This window comes from Chiloscyllium plagiosum, chromosome 14, assembly GCF_004010195.1.
Source record: "Chiloscyllium plagiosum isolate BGI_BamShark_2017 chromosome 14, ASM401019v2, whole genome shotgun sequence".
Lineage (NCBI taxonomy): Eukaryota > Metazoa > Chordata > Chondrichthyes > Orectolobiformes > Hemiscylliidae > Chiloscyllium > Chiloscyllium plagiosum.
In genome coordinates this window covers 10,164,479-10,184,036 of record NC_057723.1, presented here as the reverse complement: position 1 = coordinate 10,184,036, position 19,558 = coordinate 10,164,479, and the positions used below count along the sequence as shown (strand labels likewise).

Sequence of the window (19,558 nt, the reverse complement as noted above, 5' to 3'; positions counted from 1 at the left end):
CAGCACTCCCTCAGCACTGACAGTTCAATAATGTTGCCCTCTTTCCCAAACTTTATGGTAATGATCCTACAGCAGGTTGTTACAATGAGTTACCTGGTCGCTTTAATGAAGACCGAGACTGTGTACATTCCAGCCTGTCTCGAATCCCTCACCATGAAAGCTCCTTGTTTGCCCTGAAACATTAAAAGATGAATAATTATTAGGCTCACTGCATCACACAAAGGTACATCATATGAGGGATTCCAGCCCGCGACCAAAATACTTGATTTAAGGAGGAGATGCAGCAGAATGTTAGGAATGTTTTTCCGAGGGAATTTCAGAGCCTTGCTAGTGAAGCCAATGAGGCAGAGGTGGACTTTCTGATATCAGGAGATTTGCCAGAGCCTAGGTGTTGCAGCAAGTTTGTGTCCTCAGTTATGGGATTGGTGGAGGTCAGAAATGGACAGTGGGAGGTTTAAAGACAATGCGGGCAGGCGTGACGGTGATAGCTCATAGCAGCGGGTTGGAGCGGATAGGTGAATGAAGATGGACAGATAGGACAGTTCACGAGGGTGGTGCCGAGTTGGAGGGTTGGATCAGGGATGAGGTGGAGGGATAGGGGAGATGAGGAAACTGGTGAAAGCGGCATTGATGCAGCGTGGTTGGAGGGTCGCAAGGTGGAAGATGAGGTGTTCTTCCTCCAGGTGTCGGGTGGCTAAGATTTGGCAGTGGAGGGGGCCCAGAACTTGCAAGTCCTTAGCAGGATGGGAGGGGGAGTTGAAGTGGTTGGCCACAGGATGGTGAACTCACACATGGACCAGGCTAGGGGAGGATGGCAGATTTCCTTTGCTAAAGGACATTAGTGAACCAGCTGGGTTTTGCCAACAAGGGTTTCATGGTCATTATTAGTCTCTTAATTCCAAATACTTATTGAATTCAAATTCCACCATCTGCCTAGCGGGGGATTTGAATCTGGGTCCCCAGGGCTTTGCCCGGGTTCCTGTATTAATAGCTCAGTGTTGATACCACTAGGCCATCAAATCCCTATATTTCCAGTCCTGAAATTTGACCTGTACTAACAAAAGTTAAGGACTATCAAATCAGTCGTGATCTCATTGACTGGTGGAGTAGACTCGATGGGCTGAATGGCCTACTTCTGCTTCTGTTTTTTATGGGTCTTCTGGACAGAGCGCCAAGCCAACAGTTCATAAGATCACTCTAAACATTTTCTTACTGTGCCTAATGTGTCCAAAATGAAACAGGAATACATTATTTGAGTGACCAAAAGGAGGCTTTGGGAAAAACCGGGTGGGTTTCAATGAACTGGTTTTCACAGCAGAGTTTGTACAAATGTGAAGGGCAAAATCTGTGTTAAATGGACCATGGCAATGAATATTGTGGTGTAGACATTCTGCTCCTGGATTCATAACGAGTTAGTAGTCCACCAGAAATTGAGAACCATCAGTTCATTTTAGAGGAGATGGGTTAGGGTTAAACTAGTTATTCAGATGCTCAGGCTAAATGCTTGGGGGAAGCCACAGGTTCAAATCCCACCATTGCAGCTGGTGAAAATTAAATTCAATTAATAAACCTGGAATGAGTCTTCGTAATGGTGACTATTCCAACAATCACCAATTGTAAAAACCTATCTGGTTCACCAATGTTCTTTAGGGAAGGGGATCTGCAATCCTAACTTGGTCTGGCTTAGCTCACATTAGCCTGGTTGACTGCCCTCTGTAATAGTCTCACAATACTCTCAGTACAAGGGCAATTAGTGATGGGTAACAAACACTGACCTTGCCAACAAAGGCCACATCCCATGAAAGAATGTTTGAAAACCTGGTTTCCATAGCAGTGTTTAAGAAGCTGTTGCACTGACATTAAAAAACCACCTGGTTCAGGAACATCCTTTAGTAAAGGAAACGTGGAGTCCTTCCTAGTCATAGTCATACAGATGTACAGCACGGAAACAGTCCCTTCGATCCAACCCATCCATGCCGACCAGATATCCTAAATAAATCTTGTTCCATTTGCCAGCACTTGGCCCATATCCATGTAAACCCTTTCTATTCATACACCCATCCAGATGCCTTTTAAATGCTGTAATTGTACCAGCCTCCACCACTTCACCTGGCAGCTCATTCCATACACGTACCACCCTCTGTGTGAAAAGGTTGCCCCTTAGGTCCCTTTTAAATCTTTCCCCTCTCACCCTAAACCTATGTCCTCTAGGTTTGGACTCCCCGACCCTGTCTTGACCTTTAGTTGCATCCAGTACCACAGCAACATGTGCAGTTTTGGTGGCCCTGCTATAGGAAGGATATTATTCAGCAGAAGAGGGTTCAGAAAAGATTCACCAGAAACGAAGTTGCCGGAAATGGTGGGTTTGAGTTGTAAGGAGAGGCTGGATAGGCTGGGACTTTTTTATCTGGAGCGTAGGAGGGTGGGAGGTGACCTTATAGAGCATTATAAAATCATGAGGGGCATGGATAAAGCGAATGGCAGGAGTCTTTTCCCTAGGGTGGGGGATTTCAAGCTTAGGGGGTATAGTTTTAAGGTGAAAGGAGAAAGTTCTAAAAAAAGACATGAGAGGCAATTCTTTTACTGAGAGTGATTCGTGTCTGGAATGAACCTCCTGTGGAAGTGGTGGATGTGGGCACAATTGCAAGGTTTAAAAGACATTGATAAATACATTTGAATAAGGACATGAATAAAATATTTGGAGAGATATGGGCCAAGTGCAGGCAGGTGGGACTAGTTTAGTTTGGGATTGTGGTTGCCATGGACTGGTTGAAAGGCCTGTTTCTGTGCTGTATGACTCTACGACTGGTAAGGTGTTTTTGAGAACTATTAAGACCAAACATTGTATCAAACTATCCAACATGGGTCAACAAGAAGCACACTGCTACCTTCTCAGGGTTACTTAGCAATGGAGATTTGTCAGTGATCCCTACAGCCTATACCCCAAATGAATGAATATTCTCTGGATAGTGCTGTAACCTCTGGACAAAGAGCAGGAAAGCGGATAGCTGTGGTCAACACTGCAAGATGGGCTAAATAGTTTCCTTCCACAAAAAGAATTTCAATGTTTTAATGTTTCTAAGCACAAAATGTGCTCCGTCATTGTCACACACTCCAGAAGCAAATCTCCTTCATCCTGTTGACTGGATTGTGCTCAGTTACTCACCCCCACCCCCTCCCCACACCCTCTCCACATTCTACCTCAGATTCTCACACCCTGGCCCCAGAAACAGTGACACTCAAACCTCTCACCTCTTTCTGAAGCAGATGTTCTGCTTTGTTCCGGCTGATGTTCTTGTTGTACCACCTGTAAGATGAGGGAGCTGTAAGTGAGGTAATGTCCATCACACGATTGACATGTGGAAGCAGCTGAGCAGGCATGCACTCCGTGAAATCTCTCATGGCCCCCACTCTGTCATGTTACTAACTTGGGAACTCCATTTATGGCAGTAATGGAAGTCACAGCATCTTATAGCTCAGAAGGAGACCATTTTGGTCATACTAGGGCTGTCAAGTTAGTCCCACTGCCCCACTCTGTCCCTTGAGCACTCCAAATCTCTCTATCAAATTGTTAAGAACATAGAAACAAACTTAAATAATATGAGCAGGAGTAGGCCATTCAGTCCCTCAAACCTGTTCTACCAGCCAATAAGGTCTTGGCTGATCTACTACCTCAATTGCACTTTCCCATGCTGTCCCTATATCCCTGATTCCCTTAAAGTTCAATTTCTGTGTTGCATGTACCCATCAAGCAAGCACCCACTGTCTGTAGGATAGAGAATGACAAAATTCCATCTAGTTCCAAGCTGAAAGTTGCTTTGGGAATGTGCTTTCACCACCCTTTCTCATCCCAAATTCCAACAACTCGCTGCATCAAGATATTTTGCCTTATCTCACTCTCTAATCTTTTGCCAATGACTTCAAATTTGTGTTCTCTAATTACCAACCATCCTTCCAATCAATAGAGCTTTCCTTTATTTGACCTCCAGAAACATTGTCATTTGGGAAGATATCTCCGACACGTACCTGCACACACATACATTCAAACACACACATAAACACAAAAGCACATGGAAATTGATACACATATGCATAAACACACACATAGACACAGAGACAGATATAAACACAGATGCACACATACACAAACACACAGACACACATACAGACAAATATAAGAAGGAACAAAGAGGATTGACAAAGGCATGGACTTCAGTCAGTTGTTTGACAAGGTTCAGAATGGTAAACTGGTTAAAAGGTTAGACTACATGGAATACAGGAAGAACTAGACATCTGGAAATAGAACTGGTTCGAAGGTAAGAGACAGAGGGTGGTGGTGGAGGGTTGGTTTTCAGACTGGAGACCTGTGACCAGCAGTGTGCTGCAAGGATCGGTGCTGGGTCCATTGCTTTTCGTGATTTATATAAATGATTTGGATGTGAATCTAGGCGGTCTGGTTCGCAAGTTTGCAAATTACACTAAAATTGGTAGTGTAGTGGACAGTGAAGAAGGTTACTTCAGAGTACAATGGAACCTTGATGAGATGGGCCAATGGACTGAGGAATGGCAGATGGAGTTTAATTTAAATAAATGCTGCATTTTGGAAAGGCACATCAGGCCAGGACTTAATGGTAAGGTCCTGGGGAGTGTTGCTGAACAAAGAGACCTTGGAGTGCAAGTTCATAATTCCTTGAAAGTGGAGTCACAGATAGATAGGATAGTGAAGAAGGCATTTGGTATGCTTGCCTTTATCGATCAGAGCATTGAGTATTGGAGTTGGGAGGTCATGTTGCGGCTGTACAGGACATTGGTTAGGCCACCTTTGGAATATTGTGTGCAATTCTGGTCTTGCTGCTATAGAATGGATGTTGTGAAACTTGAAAGTGCTCAGAAAAGACTTTATGAGGATGTTGCCAGGGGTGCAGGATTTGAGCTATAGGGAGAGGCTGAATAGGCTGGGGCTGTTTTCCCTGGAGGCTGAGGGGGTGAACTTATAGAGGTTTATAAAATCTACATACAGATATATACACATACATAGTTCGATGGATTGATGGGGGAGAGATGAAAATGTTCGGAATAATAACATAAAATAGAAGGCTCTTACTCATAGGCCTGTAGATTCTCAGGGCTCTTTTCCACCACGTAGCTGCTGGGGATATACCCGGTCATCCTGCATGGAGCCCAAATCAAGAGTGATGATTATTACCGGATTAGGCCTCTTAATCGTCCAAACCATGGTGGATACAAGCCCAGCACATTCACCCTTTTCTCATAAGAATCACAGAATTTTTACAGGGTGGATGCAGGCCATTCGGCCTATCGAGTCCGCACTGATCATCTGAAGTGCATCCCACCCAGATCCACCCCATAACCCCACATTCCCCATGTCTAATGCATCTAGCCTGCACCTCCCTGGACACTATGGGTAATTTAGCATGGCAAATCCACCTTTAGACTGTGGGAGGAAACCAGAGTACCCGAAGGAAACCCACGCAGACACGGGGAGATCGTGCAAACTCCACACAGACAGTTGCCCGAGGCTGGAATCGAACCTGGGTCCTTGGCGCTGTGAGGCAGCAGTGCTAACCAGTGATCCCAAGTGAATGACTCAACACCATTCCCCACCTACCAGTATCATCTGTAAACTCAGCAATAATTTCTTTGTCCAAATTGCTGACACTCATGGTCCCATCACTAAGCACTGTGGACTTCCACCGGTCACCTGCTGCCAACCTGAAAAATCCATTTATCCCAGTCTCTGCCTTCTGCCAGTCCTGCCCCTAACCACCATGGGCTTTTATCTGAAGAAGGGTTGCACCTGAAACATTGACGTCTCCACCTCCTGTTGCTGCCTGGCTTACTGTGTTCTTCCAGTCTCCTGCTTATCTACCTTTTATCTTACAGAGCAGCCTTGTGTATGGCACCTTTTGGAAATCCAAATAGATCACATCCATTGGTTCTCCTTTGTCTAACTTGCTCATTGTGTCTTCAAAGAATTGTAACAGATTTGTCACACATGGCATTCCCTTGATGAAGCTGTGCTGACTATTTCACCAAGTACTTCTAAGATGTTCTGCAATCTCATCCTCAATCATGTACATTAAAATCTTGCCAACAGCTGAGGTCAGGCTAACCAGCTTTTGGTTCCTGTCTGCCGCCTTCCTCCCTTCCTAAATAAGGGTATTACAGCCACTTTCCAGTCTAAGACCCTTCCTGACTCGAACGATTTCTGAAAGATCACCATCAATGCCTCCACAATCGCCTCAGCTATCTCTTTCAGAACTCTTGGATATAGTCCATTTGGTCCAGGGATTTATCCAACTTTTAGTTTCCCAAGATTTGGAGATGCCGGTGTTGGACTGGGGTGTACAAAATTAAAAATCACACAGCACTAGGTTATAGTCCAACAGGTTTCATTGGAAGCACACTAGCTTTCGGAGCGACGCTCCTTCATCAGGTGATTGTCAACTACCTACTGAAGGAGCTGTGCTCCGAAAGCTAGTGCTTCCAATTAAACCTGTTGGACTATAACCTAGTGTTGTGTGATTTTTGACTTAGTTTCTCAATACCTTCTCTTTAGTAGTGACCATTACATTCAACTCCAGCCCTTTCCTCTCTTAAAATTCTGTTATGTTTCTGGTATCTTCCCCCATGAAGACTGATGTAAAGTTACTCGTCAGTTCCTCCATAATTTGTTTTGTTCCCCATTACTACTCCTCCAGCCTCATTTTCCAGCAATCCAATATCCACTCTTGCTTCTCTTTATTTTTAATATATCTAATAAAACTCTTGCAGTCATTTTTTTTTTATTTTAGGAGCTAACTTACCCTCATATTTCATCTTCTCTCCCTTTATTGCATTTTTAGTTATCCTCTGCTGGCTTTTAATGGTGTCACAGTCCTCTGGCTTTACACCAATCTTCACCACATTATATGCTTTTCCCTTTGCTTTTATGCTCACCCTGACTTCCCTCGTCAGCCATGGTTGCCTTGTCCTCACCTTAGTTAACAATCACACAACAAAACAAGACCTAAGAGCCAACTTTTTCACACAGAGGGTGGTACGTGTATGGAATGGGCTGCCAGAGGAAGTGGTGGAGGCTGGTACAATTGCAACATTTAAAAGGCATCTGGATGGGTATATGAATAGGAAGGGTTTGGAGGGATATGGGCCAGGTACTGGCAGGTGGGACTAGATTGGGTTGGGATATCTGGTTGGCATGGATGAGTTGGACCGAAGGGTCTGTTTCTGTGCTGTACATCTCTATGACTCTATGACTCTTTGACCAGGTTATAGTCCAACAGGAGCACCGGCTCCTCCACATCATAGTTTTTTAGAGTCATGGAGTCATAGATCTTCTTCCTTAGGATGAATTTCTGTTATGCCTCATGAATTAACCTCTGAAACTCCTGCTATTGATGCTCCATCATCTTCATAAATATCATACATATAGGATAATCACTGATAAATCAACAGGAAATTCGGGAGAACCTTCTTAATCCAAAGAGTGGTGAGAATATGGAACATGGAGCAGTTGAGGTGAATAATGCAGATACATTTAAGGGGTAGTTGATGCAGAAAAAGAATTGAAGGATCTATGAATACGTTGAGGTGGAGCAAGATGGGAAGAAACTTATCTGAAGCACAGACCTCATTATAGACTTATTGGACCGAATGGCCTGTTTCTATGCTGTGACGGTGGGATTGGTCTTACCCATTTTTATCACGTGCATGCCACCAGTTTGCATCAATCTTCTCAATGATTACATATTCCTCGCTCTTCACCAGTGACAGGTCCTGCGCATTTTGACCATGGAAGTCATACAGAGCCACCACCACGAACTCCATCTCTGGCTCTGCCCCCAGCTCCACTGGCTCTGGTGGCAAGGGTTTCCACTAGTTTGCAAAGTGAAAGCAACACTGTCAATTGGGAGAGACCCGAATTAAACTTGTGAGAGCTCAAAATGCAACGGACTCAGAAAACCGAAACTGTGGGAGAAACTCGACAGGTCTGGCAGCATCTGTGGAGCTAAAGCCGAGCTAAGATATATGAGTTAACCTAGGACTCCAACTGTTAACTCTGCTTTCTCTGTATAGATGCTCCCAGGCCTGCTGAGTTTCTCCAGCAATTTATGTTTCTGCATCTGACTTCCAGCATTCATATTTTATTTTATGAAACAGACTCACCTTGTTAAGTTCCGGAGTCGGGGGAAGAGGTTTCTTGGCTAAAAAGACAAGAATGTACGATGTTAGACCCTTGGGACATCACCCAGACTAATCCAGCCTTACATGTGATAGAAAAACAATGGACTTCACGTGTTTAAGGGTTATTGCATTTTTTCTGTGACATCCATCCCAACTACCCCACATTGAGAATGTTCCCTTGGGACATGAGAATTGAGAATGAGTGCTTTGAAAGGCTCCTGCCACCATAGAATACAAATAGTTACTCACAGAATAGCAATGTTATTCTTAAATCCTTGGGTGTCATTGCAATTAATGACTCAGAGATCAAAATGTCTCATGTTTTCCACCTACCCATTTAACTTGCTTTCAAACCTTTGACCTCTAACTTTCAAAAGGACAAGGGCAGCAGATATGTGGGAACACCACCACCTATGAATTTCACCCCAAGCCACACACTGTCCTGACCTGGAAATATATTGCCATTCCTTCACTGTCGCTAGGTCAAAATTCTGACAATCCCTCCTGAACAGGCCTGTGGGTATAGCTACACCAGATGACTCACCACGATCTCTCAAGGACAATTAGGAATGGGCGATAACCATTAGCCTTAACAATAGCGCGAGGTTTTGGTGGCACAGTGATAAGCACTACAGTCTCACAGCGCCAGGGGCTCAGATTCGATTCCAGTCTTGGGGGACAGTCTGTGTGGAGTTTGCATGTTCTCTTCGTGTTTGTGTGAGTTTCCTCCCACAGTTCAAAGATGTGCAGGTTAGCTGGATTGGCCATGCTAAATTGTCCATAGTGTCCAGGGATGTGCAGATTGGGTAGATTAGCCATGGGAAATGTGGGGTTACGGGGATAAGGAGAGGGGACTGGCTGGGATGCTCTTCAGGGGGTCAGTGAAGAATCAATGGGCTGAATGGCCTCTATCTGCACCGTAGAGATTTCATTCTATGAATAATGCTCACATCCCATGAACCAAAAAAATGAAATGGCAAGAAAGTGGAATCAAAGGTTATCAGATGTGCCATGGGTCTCATTGAATGATGAGCAGATGTGATGGGCCAAATGGCCTTCTCCAACACCTTCTGTTCTTTGCATGTCCCTCATCCATCACAAAGCATCAATACTCCATGATGTGAAGTAAAAGGAAACATGTTTGTTCTGAGCCAAAAGAGAAAATGCTGGAAAATCTCAGCAGGTCTGGCAGCATCTGTAAGGAGAGAAAAGAGCTGACGTTTCGAGTCTAACTGACCCTTTGTCAGTTTCAGATTCCAGAATCTGCAGTAATTTGCCTTTATCCCTTGTTCTAAGCCTAGCCCAGTTAATCTCCTATGCAGCTGAAAATGTGTTGCTGGAACAGCGCAGCAGGTCAGGCAGCATCCAGGGAAATCTCCTATGCATCCAATGCCCAACATTTTTCTCACTCATTAACAAATCAAAGATGGAAACAGAAATTCTCCTTAAAGGAGGTTATACAATAACTGGGACTGTTATTGGCTGAGTCTGCGCTGAGCAAGGACTAAACCTGGAACTCACTATGATATCGAGGGTGGAGGGGAGGAAGCTACACCAGTTTTGAATGAAGGAAATATTTATTTTTAAATGAAACGTTGCAATATGGAGTAAGAGTAACAACGTACAGTCTCTGTTAGGATCATATAACAGGCATCCCATAGCCAACTTATCTGGCTGTGCACAACATCTCCAGTAGCCATCAGTCCAGAAATTTGGGTGGTATTTAGGGATCAGAATATTGTTGTTCTTAGTTTCTGAAAGACAATAGAGAAGAGCACAGGAAGTGACATCAGCAGTAAAACTTGCACCAGTTACAATTGGATCTAAGTTCCAAATTCATTGTGCATCACCAACAGGCAATATGGGACAACGCTACTCCAATCCCTTCAGTCTGTTCAGTTGGATCATAACTGGTCTCTATGCCTTAGCTCCATATCCCTGTCCACCTTTACCGAGTGATTATCTATCGATCTCAGTCTTCAAAACATGCTTTGATTCTCTCCAAAACAGTAATTTAGAAGAAAGAGTTGCAGATTTCCACCACCCTTTATCTTCAGCACAGGACAAGGCCCTTCGGCACATTGACCTGTGCAGGTCAAAAACAATCACCTAACTATTTTAATCTCATTATCTAAAAATAGCCCTTAACCTCGTACGCCTTGGCATCGCAAGTATATATCGCAATACTTCTTAAATACTATGTGCCTCTACCACCCTTACAGATAGTGAATCCCATATTCCCAGTGCCCTCTGGGTGACAATGTATTTTCTCACAACTCCTCTAAACCTTCTGCCTCTTAAATCTATGGCCCCTGGTCATTAATCTTTCAATCAAGGGAAAAGTTTTTTCCTGTCTATCCTATCTACATAGAACACAGAACATAGAAAAATACAGCGCAATACAGGCCCTTTGGCCCTTGATGTTGCGCCGATCCAAGCCCACCTAACCTACACTCACCCACTATCCTCCATATGCCTATCCAATGCCCATTTAAATGCCCATAAAGAGGGAGAGTCCACCACTGCTACTGGCAGGGCATTCCATGAACTCACGACTCGCTGAGTAAAGAATCTACCCCTAACATCTGTCCTATACCTACCACCACTTAATTTAAAGCTATGCCCCCTCGTAATAGCTGACTCCATGCCATTCATAATTTTATACATCACAATCATCTCCCTTCTTAATCTCCTCTGCTCTAAGCAAAACAGTCCCAGTCTGTCTAACCTTTCCTCAAAACTCTCTGACCCCGAGGCAACATCCTGGTAAATCCCTCTGCATTCTCTCCAGTTTGAAAAAATTCACAGCTATCAACCTCATTCCAATTTTGGGATCGTATCTGCTTGTTCTACTTGTATGCCTCCGATTATTAATGAGAACCCACATAGGAAATTAATTTCACCCTTATTTTTAATATCATGATAGGAGTGTTGGATCTAACACACTTGCCCGATTTTGCCACACATCCCACCAATCGACCCACTACCTGTGTTCACCTATCACTACCTCACTGTTCTATCACTCTTCCTACCCCACACCCCTCCTTTTATCTGGAGCTCCCCCTACTCCCACATCTAGTCCAAAAGAAGGGTTATACCCGAAACATTATACTTCTCCACCTCCCAGTGCTGCCTGGCTTGCTGTGTTCTTCCAGCCTCCTGTTTGTCTAGTTTGGATTCCAGCATCTACAATTTCTTTGTCTCTGCCCGAATTTCAGGACTGACCTCAAACATCCCTTCATATCACTTAATCCCACTCTCTGTCCGTATCCCACAATCCAACCCTACCTACCTTCTCTCCTTTTCCCTCAACTCTAGCTGCCCACTGGTAAGATTGGTTGGTCAGCTCTTTGAGATAGACAATACAGGGACGATGGACCAAGTGGCCTCTTTCTCTGTCATACAATTCTAGGATCAGCCCAATGGGTTGCTCAGCTCACCAATCCCACAGGACTACTCAACGCAGTATTTACATTGAATTCCTTTTTTCCTCACCTTCTTTCAGGGCGCTCACCCACTTTTGTCGACTTTCTTTACTGGGTGCAAATACGTACAAAATATAATTTTCATGAACAACCTGGGGAAAAAAAGACAATGTTTAAAAAGTGTGGCTTCATCAATGACAGAGTCTAGTTATATCATTAAGAGTCTGCAAATAAGCACTGCTTCTCCAGATTTTCTGGTCACTTCTTTAACATTTGAACTGCCTATGTAAACAGCTGCTTGTAATGATGGAGTTGTATGATTTAGACGCCAGGTAGCAACAAGATGTGAGTCCCCGATGTCACTGAATCGCTACAGTATGGAACCAAGCCATTCGATCCATACTGACCCTCCAAAGAGTATCCCACCCAGACCCATTCCCCTTCCCTATCCCTGTAATCCTGCATTTCCCATGGCTAATCCACCTAGCCTGCATATTTCTAGACATTATGGACAATGCTGGTATGGTGGCTCAGTGGTTAGCACTGTTGCCTCTCAGCGCCAGGGACCTGGATTCGATTCCTGCCTTGGGTGACTGTCTGTATGGAGTTTGCACATTCTCCCCGTGTCTGTGTGGTTTCCTCTGGGTGCTCTGATTTCCTCCCACAATCCAAAGATGTGCAGGTTAGGTGAATTGGCCATCCTCAATTGCCCATAGTCAGAGGTAAAATGTAGGGGGATGGGTTACTCTTCAGAGGGTCAGTGTGGACTTGTTAGGCCGAAGGACCTGTTTCCATACTGTAGGGAATCTAATCTAATTAAGTATGCCAAATCCACCTAACTTGCATATCTTTGGACTGTGGGAGGAAACCCACGCAGACACAGGGGGAATGTGCAAGGTCCACATAAATGGTTGCCTAAGGCTAGAATCGAACCCTGGTCCCTGGCGCTGTGAGGCAGCAGTGTTAACCACTGAGCCACCATACCACCCTCACTCCTAATTCCACTTTCATCTTGCATATACAGGGGTATCTGGTAACAGGGTGATAATGTCATTGGATTGGTAATCCCGAGGCCCGGATTAAACAGTCTGCGGAAATGGTTGAAATCCTACCATAGCAGTTTAAATGCAATTAATAAAAGTTGAAATTGAAAGCTGGCTTATGTTGTGCAGATCATGGAACTATTACGAATTCTCATTAAATCCCATCTGATTTCTTCTGTCCTGTAGTGAAGGGAATCTATATAGATCATATAGATCACGTCCACCACTCTGCCCTCATCAATCCTCTTTGTTACTTCTTTAAAAATCTCAATCAAGCTGGTGAGACATTTCCCATACACAAAGCCATGTTGACTATCCCTAATCAGTCCTTGCCTTTCCAAATACATGTAGATCCTGTCCCTCAGGATTCCCTCCAACAACTTGCCCATCACCGACGTCAGGCTCGCTGGTCTATAGTTCCCTGGCTTGTCCTTACCACCCTTCTTAAATAATGACACCACATTAGCCAACCTCCAGTCTTCGGCACCACACCTGTGACTGTCGATGATACAAATATCTCAGCAAAAGGCTCAGCAATCACTTCCCTAGCTTCCCAAAAGAGTTCTAGGTACACCTGATCAGGTCCTGGGGATTTATCCACCTCAATATGTTTTAAGACATCCAGCACCTCCTCCTTTCTAAAAGTGACATTTTTCATGATGTCATCACCTATTTTTCCACATTCTATATCTTCCATGTGCTTTTCCACAGTAAACACCAATGCAAAATATGCTTTTAGTATCTCCCCCATCTCCTGCGGTTCCACAGATAGGCTGCCTTGCTGATCTTTAAGGGGCCCTATTCTCTCCCTAGTTACCCTTTTGTCCTCAGGGAAAAGACCTTGTCTATTTACCCCATCATAGAGGTGAGAGGTAAGGATCTGTGGAGGATGCAAGGGATTAGAGGTCTATCAACATAAAACCCCAGAACTATTGCGTGGATATTAAAAGTGTCCAAATGCCAAGTGGAATAGTGGCCTTTAATTCAAGGGACTAAAATGTAAAAATTGCAGAAGTGATGTTTCCCTTGAATGGTAACTCTAGTCAGACCACATCTGGAATACTGCAATTAACTCTGGGTACCACACTTCCAAAAGAAAATGTTTTAACCTTGAAGGTGGTGTAGGTTCACCAGATTGACAGCAGAACCTGTATTTAATAGAAGGAAAACAGGGAGACTCCATTAATTGTGTTTAAAGGGTTGAGGGCAAAGATTGAAAAGGGTCCAAGATTTTAAGTCAGCACAACGCTCAGCACACCCAACCAACAGAGTACAACATATGACCAAAGCATTAGAAATACAAAGAGCATGATGATCAAAATTCCCAGCGGTCAGACCACATTTTGAATACTGTGTTTATTTCTGTCACCAAGACACAGCAGACACATGTTTCATGGATAATCACCTGTGTCCAAATAAGATTTCTTGCAGGCCTGTGTCAAAGGTTCAAGACATTAGGAGAGATTGAGCATTAGAGCCCAAGGTATTCTGACAAAGGGATGTAAGATGATTCAGGATATAGTAAAAGATATTTCAGTTAAACCACAGGCCTATAACTTAGTTTAGATAGGATCAAAATAGTTACAGGCAGTATTAGAACTGATACCAAGAAATTTCTCAGAGAGAGCGAACAACGTGTGGAATAACGTTCCAGGTAAAGTAATGGGAGATAAATCGCTAAAATCTTTGAGAAGCGATTGATTGCCGCACAGATATCGTATTGGAACCTATCGATGGATGACTAAGAATGGACTGAATGGCCCCTCTTTGTCCATAATGATTTGCAAACTTCTGTGGCTTGATTAAATTCTGATGGGAAACAGGACAATTAACCAGATGTCAGATCTGGTGCAGTTCTTCAATATAAATATCACCCTCCTTTCTGGTTTCCTTGATGGAGATTTGTGTGACCAAGTTTGCAAACGAAGGTAGCGGATAGAATATTCTAGCAGTTCTATACACCTTTTCACAACCTCAGAAAGTCTGCACATGCAATGCATGGTTGACAATATATTGACAGTACAAAACATGCCCATTTAGCTCATTGCACCAGGGTATATGCTTCATATAATCTTCCCATTTCTCTGCACCTGACTCCATCAAGCAAGTCCTTATATTTCTATTGCTGTTATGTGTTTATCTCACATGCTCCCTAAACATCTGTTTGCCTTAAGCACTCCTTCAGTAGTGAAATTTGCATGTGCACCTCTCACTGGGTAAAGCTGTTTTCCTGTGTTCCCTTTGTGTTGCAGAACAAATTGGAATAAATGCGTCATTTTCACATTTAAAACTGTAACTAGCAGAGTGTTACAGAGATCAGTGCTGCGCCTCAATTATTTACAATCTACATTAATGACTAATGAAGGAACTGGCTGTATCGTAGCCACATTTGCTGATGCTGCAAAGATAGGCAGGTGTGCAAGCTGTAAGGAGAGCGCAAAATGAGTCTGCAAAAGGATATGGGTTAAGTCTATACGTGAATGGACAAACGTTAGGCAGATGCAGTATATTATAGAAAATGTGAGGCGATTCACTTTTGCAGTAAGATAATAAAACAGGACATGATTAAATGGAATGAGTGCAGAATGCTGGGGCACAAAGGCCCTTGGACATGAATAAGAATCAACATGCAGGTCCAGCAAGAAAAAAGGCAACTGGAATGTTGTCCATAATTCCGAGTGGCAAAGAATAGAAAAGTCTTGCTACAACTGTACAGGGCTTTTGACGAGAAGCAATGTCCATAGTTTTGCAATCCTTACTTACAAGAGATATTCTTCCTTCAGAAACATTTCAGAGGAGGCTCACTCAACTGATTTCTGAGATGAATGTGCCTATCCCCATTAGAGCTTTGAAGAACGAGAGGCAACATGATAGAAATAGATACAATTCTGAGATGGCTTCTCAGGGCAGGTGCTGCTCCCCCTCATGGAGGAATCTAGGACTACAGTTTAAAAATAAGGGTATTTCCAACAAGATGGAGATGAGGAGGAATCCAGAGAGCAGTGGAGGTTGGATCATTGAATATCTTCAATGTTAGACCATAGCAACAGGAGTAGGCCTTTCAGCCCATTGAGCCTGACCTGCTATTCAATATGATCATGACTGATCAAACTCTTCAATGCCTTTTATTCATTCCAACCCCATAACCTGATTCACCAAACTTGAGTTAGACATAATTCTGATCCTCAATGGGCTTAAAGTGGAGGTAAGGCTACAATCAGATCCGCCATGATCTTACTGAATTGTAGAGCAAACCCGATAGACTGACTGGCCTTCTCTTATTCTTAGTTCTTCTACAGTAGTTCAGCAAGGCAGCTTACCACCACCCTCTCAAGGGGCAAACGTGCAGTAAATGTTGAAAGAGGTCTTACAGCTCAGTGGGTAGTATCCCTGAAACCCGAATCAGTGCTTGACATTTGAGCTCCACCCAGGATCCCATGGCGAGGGGTAGAGTGCTCACAACACAGACAAACAAGTTGAGAACTAACTTGCGAATCCTTCCAACACATGTCAATGGCAGTAAGAGCGGGACAGATTCAACCACAGCACAGAAAGGAAATTAGCACCACAACCATCATGGTCCATAGCTCGGGACTACAACACACATGGCAATCTTTCTGCTATTAAATAAACCGGCACTCCCTGTGAGATCCAGTTGGTTCACCATCTGGATGGTCACTGTGGATCAGTTTGGTGAAAATACCTGGGTGGTGGACCTCTATTCTGGCTGTGGGATTGATCTCTTCCTGTATAAATAGATTTGGAATCTGTCTCCTTGACCTACTCAAGATCATGACAGTGTGTATCAAATCTATCATCAGTCAGAGAACTCAAGAAGTAGAAGAAATTAGATTAGATTACATTACAGTGTGGAAACAGGCCCTTCGGCCCAACAAGTCCACACCGACCCGCCGAAGCATAACCCACCCATACCCCTACATTTACCCCTTACCTAACACTACGGGCAATTTAGCATGGCTAATTCACCTGACCTGCATATCTTTGGACTGTGGGAGGAAACCCACGCAGACACGGGGAGAACGTGCAAACTCCACACAGTCAGTCGCCTGAGGCGGGAATTGAACCCGGGTCTCAGGTGCTGTGAGGCAGCAGTGCTAACCACTGTGCCACCGTGCCACCCAGGTCTTCCTATCTACGCTCACAAACAGGAACAGATAAAGAAGAGGGAACCAAGCTAACTGGATTCACGTTCACTTGTGGGTCCAGGACAGATTTGGCCTTGGTCAGTAGAGAAGGTCAAATTACATGGGCGTCCCAAATTAGGACTCCCCTTTGGTGTGATGGCTATCTGAATGCAAGTCAAAGCGCCGTGTGGTCTCCAAGCCAGTTTATCTCCATCACCTCCTCTCTCTTACCACTATCACTACGAACACCCTCGCCCCCATCCACACAAACCCCTCTTGTCACCCCCATCAACCCTGCCGCTCTCATTCACTGCCACCATCCCCACCCCTCTCCCTCACAATCCCGCCCCTCGCCCTCACCATCACCACCCCATCTCTTCCCCTCACCACCTTTAACCCCTCCCTCCCTCACAGCAGCCACCTTCCTCATCTTGATATTTGTATTGGCTGGTCGAGTGGGTGGTGATGGTTGCGGGGGGTGGTGGTGGTAGCTGGGGGAGTTAGTGAAGAGAGGCTTTTCCTCAGAAACCCTCCTGGAGAGTAAGTTAGAACCACAGTGCACTTGAGACTAAATTGTGAAGTGGCCCAGTTAAAGCTCCTTGGCATGCAGTAAGAAGCAGCCAAGTGTCTGTGTACCTGGAACGGGTATTTGTAGCTGCAAGGGAAACTGATGTCACTCAGCACGATCTCCACACACTTGATCTTGGAGATGTCGATGGATCCTTTCATGTTGAGTTTCTTCTGCAAAACGAAGAGAAAAGGTCACTGTTTCTGTTCATGAGCACGGACGTGGCCTAAAACTAAGGTGTTGGACTTGGCCGTGTAGGTAGCGTTGTCACATTGCCTCACAAGGTCAAAAGTTCAGATCCCACTCAGCATAATCAAGCCGGGTGCTCCAGGGTAATCCTGAAGGAAAGGTGCATCAATTTTAAATAATTAATAGCTGCCAACTGGACTGATTTAGAGAGGCTGTAAGTGTGATATACTAGTATAGTATGTTAAGTTTGTGTCCATTATAATCAAATCTACTGAATTGTAGACTCATAGAGATGTACAGCATGGAAACAGACCCTTCGGTCCAACCCGTCCATGGCCGGCCAGATATCCCAACTCAATCTAGTCCCATCTGCCAGCACCCAGCCCAGATCCCTCAAAACCCTCCCTATTCATATACTCATCCAGATGCCTTTTAAATGTTGTAATTGTACCAGCCTCCACCACTTCCTCTGATGTTATTGCTGAAAGACATTATCCATTCTCATTTATTCTGGCCTATATACATTTCCGGACCCACAGAAATGTTCCTGACTTTCATCATCCTCTGAAGTGGCAGAGCAAGCTCTCAATTGCACCAAGCCAGTAAATGCACAGCAATTCAAGAGGGCAAACGTCTGCTACTTAGTCAAGAGCAATTAGGGATGAACAATGAGTCCTAACTTCAGGAGGGATCCTCATATCCTGAGAACAAATAAAAAAAAATCCACTTATCTTGACTGGCATACCCTGGCCCGGGAAATATCTATTGATTGGAGATTCAAAATAATAATTGGACAATCGTATCTATTGCTTTTTGTACGTGTGAGCCCTACACAGATATCACCCTTTGTGTGACAACCTAGCTCCTAGTATTCTCTTCTGAATGATCTGGTTGTGAATTTCCATTTATTTCCTCTCATACTAGACACAACAACATGGTTAAAACATTACATAGAACATAGAACATTACAGCGCAGTACAGACCCTTTGGCCCTCAATGTTGCACCAACATGTGGACCTAATCTGAAGCCTGTCTAACCTACACTATTCCATTCTCGTCCATATGCCTATCCAATGACCATTTAAATGCCCTTAAAGTTGGCGAGTCTACTACCATTGCAGCAGTGCGTTCCACGTCCCTACTACTCTCTGAATAAATAAACTACCTCTGACATCTATCCTATATCTATTCCCCCTCAATTTAAAGCTATGTCCCCTCGTGCAACCTATTGCCATCTGAGGAAAAAGGCTCTCACCGTCCAACCTATCTAACCCTCTGATTATTTTATATGTCTCAAAATATATTTCCCTAACAAAAATGTTTCAAAATCCTGAAACATTCTTTAAATAACCAAATGCAAATATAGTTTGTGAAATTACTGCTCAAAATGTAATATTAGGATACTTGGAGAAAATGCCTTGCCCTCTTTTGCAGTGTGGGAATGTCTTTTCGTAAGTGAGGGCACCAGGACTGGACACAGTATCTCAGCTGTGGTCTAGCTAGGGTTTTATTTAGATATAGGCATTGGCAACCCTACGGGGGTTGGTTAGCTCAGTTGGCTGGATACTTAGCTTGGCGAAAGTGAGGACTGCAGGTGATTGAGATGAGAGTCAAGATTAGAGTGGTGCTGGAAATGCACAGCAGGTCATCTGAGGAGCAGGAAAATCGACATTTCGGGCAGGATCCCTTCATCAGGAATGATCAGCTTAAAGTGTCGATTTTCCTGCTCCTCGGATGCTGCCTGACCTGCTGTCCATTTCCAGCACCAGTCTAATCTGGATACTTATCTTACAATGTAGAGTTAAACAAACAGCACAGGTTTAGTTCCTGTACTTGCTGAAGTTACCGTGCAGACTGTTTTTTCTCAATGCCACCCCCTCAACTGAGGCATACTGACACTCAGATTAAACCAACACAAGTTGTTTGTCTTGCTAATGAGAGAGTGTGACTACAACACCTCTGACTGAAATTGCTTTCTGTATT

At 44.0% G+C, this 19,558-nt stretch overlaps 1 protein-coding gene across 1 annotated transcript in view; it reads right to left on the bottom strand.

Annotated features, from left to right (window-relative positions):
• LOC122556477 (tyrosine-protein kinase ITK/TSK-like) overlaps positions 1–19,558 on the bottom strand; it is a 68,453-nt gene that overhangs the window by 35,243 nt on the left and 13,652 nt on the right. The window contains exons 2-9 of the mRNA XM_043703144.1: positions 17,455–17,559; positions 11,701–11,782; positions 9,831–9,959; positions 8,188–8,225; positions 7,715–7,896; positions 5,105–5,170; positions 3,253–3,307; positions 94–173 (exon numbers count right to left, since the gene is read on the bottom strand). Coding sequence (XP_043559079.1) covers positions 94–173; positions 3,253–3,307; positions 5,105–5,170; positions 7,715–7,896; positions 8,188–8,225; positions 9,831–9,959; positions 11,701–11,782; positions 17,455–17,559 — 737 coding nt within the window. The remainder of the gene's footprint in view (positions 1–93; positions 174–3,252; positions 3,308–5,104; positions 5,171–7,714; positions 7,897–8,187; positions 8,226–9,830; positions 9,960–11,700; positions 11,783–17,454; positions 17,560–19,558) is intronic.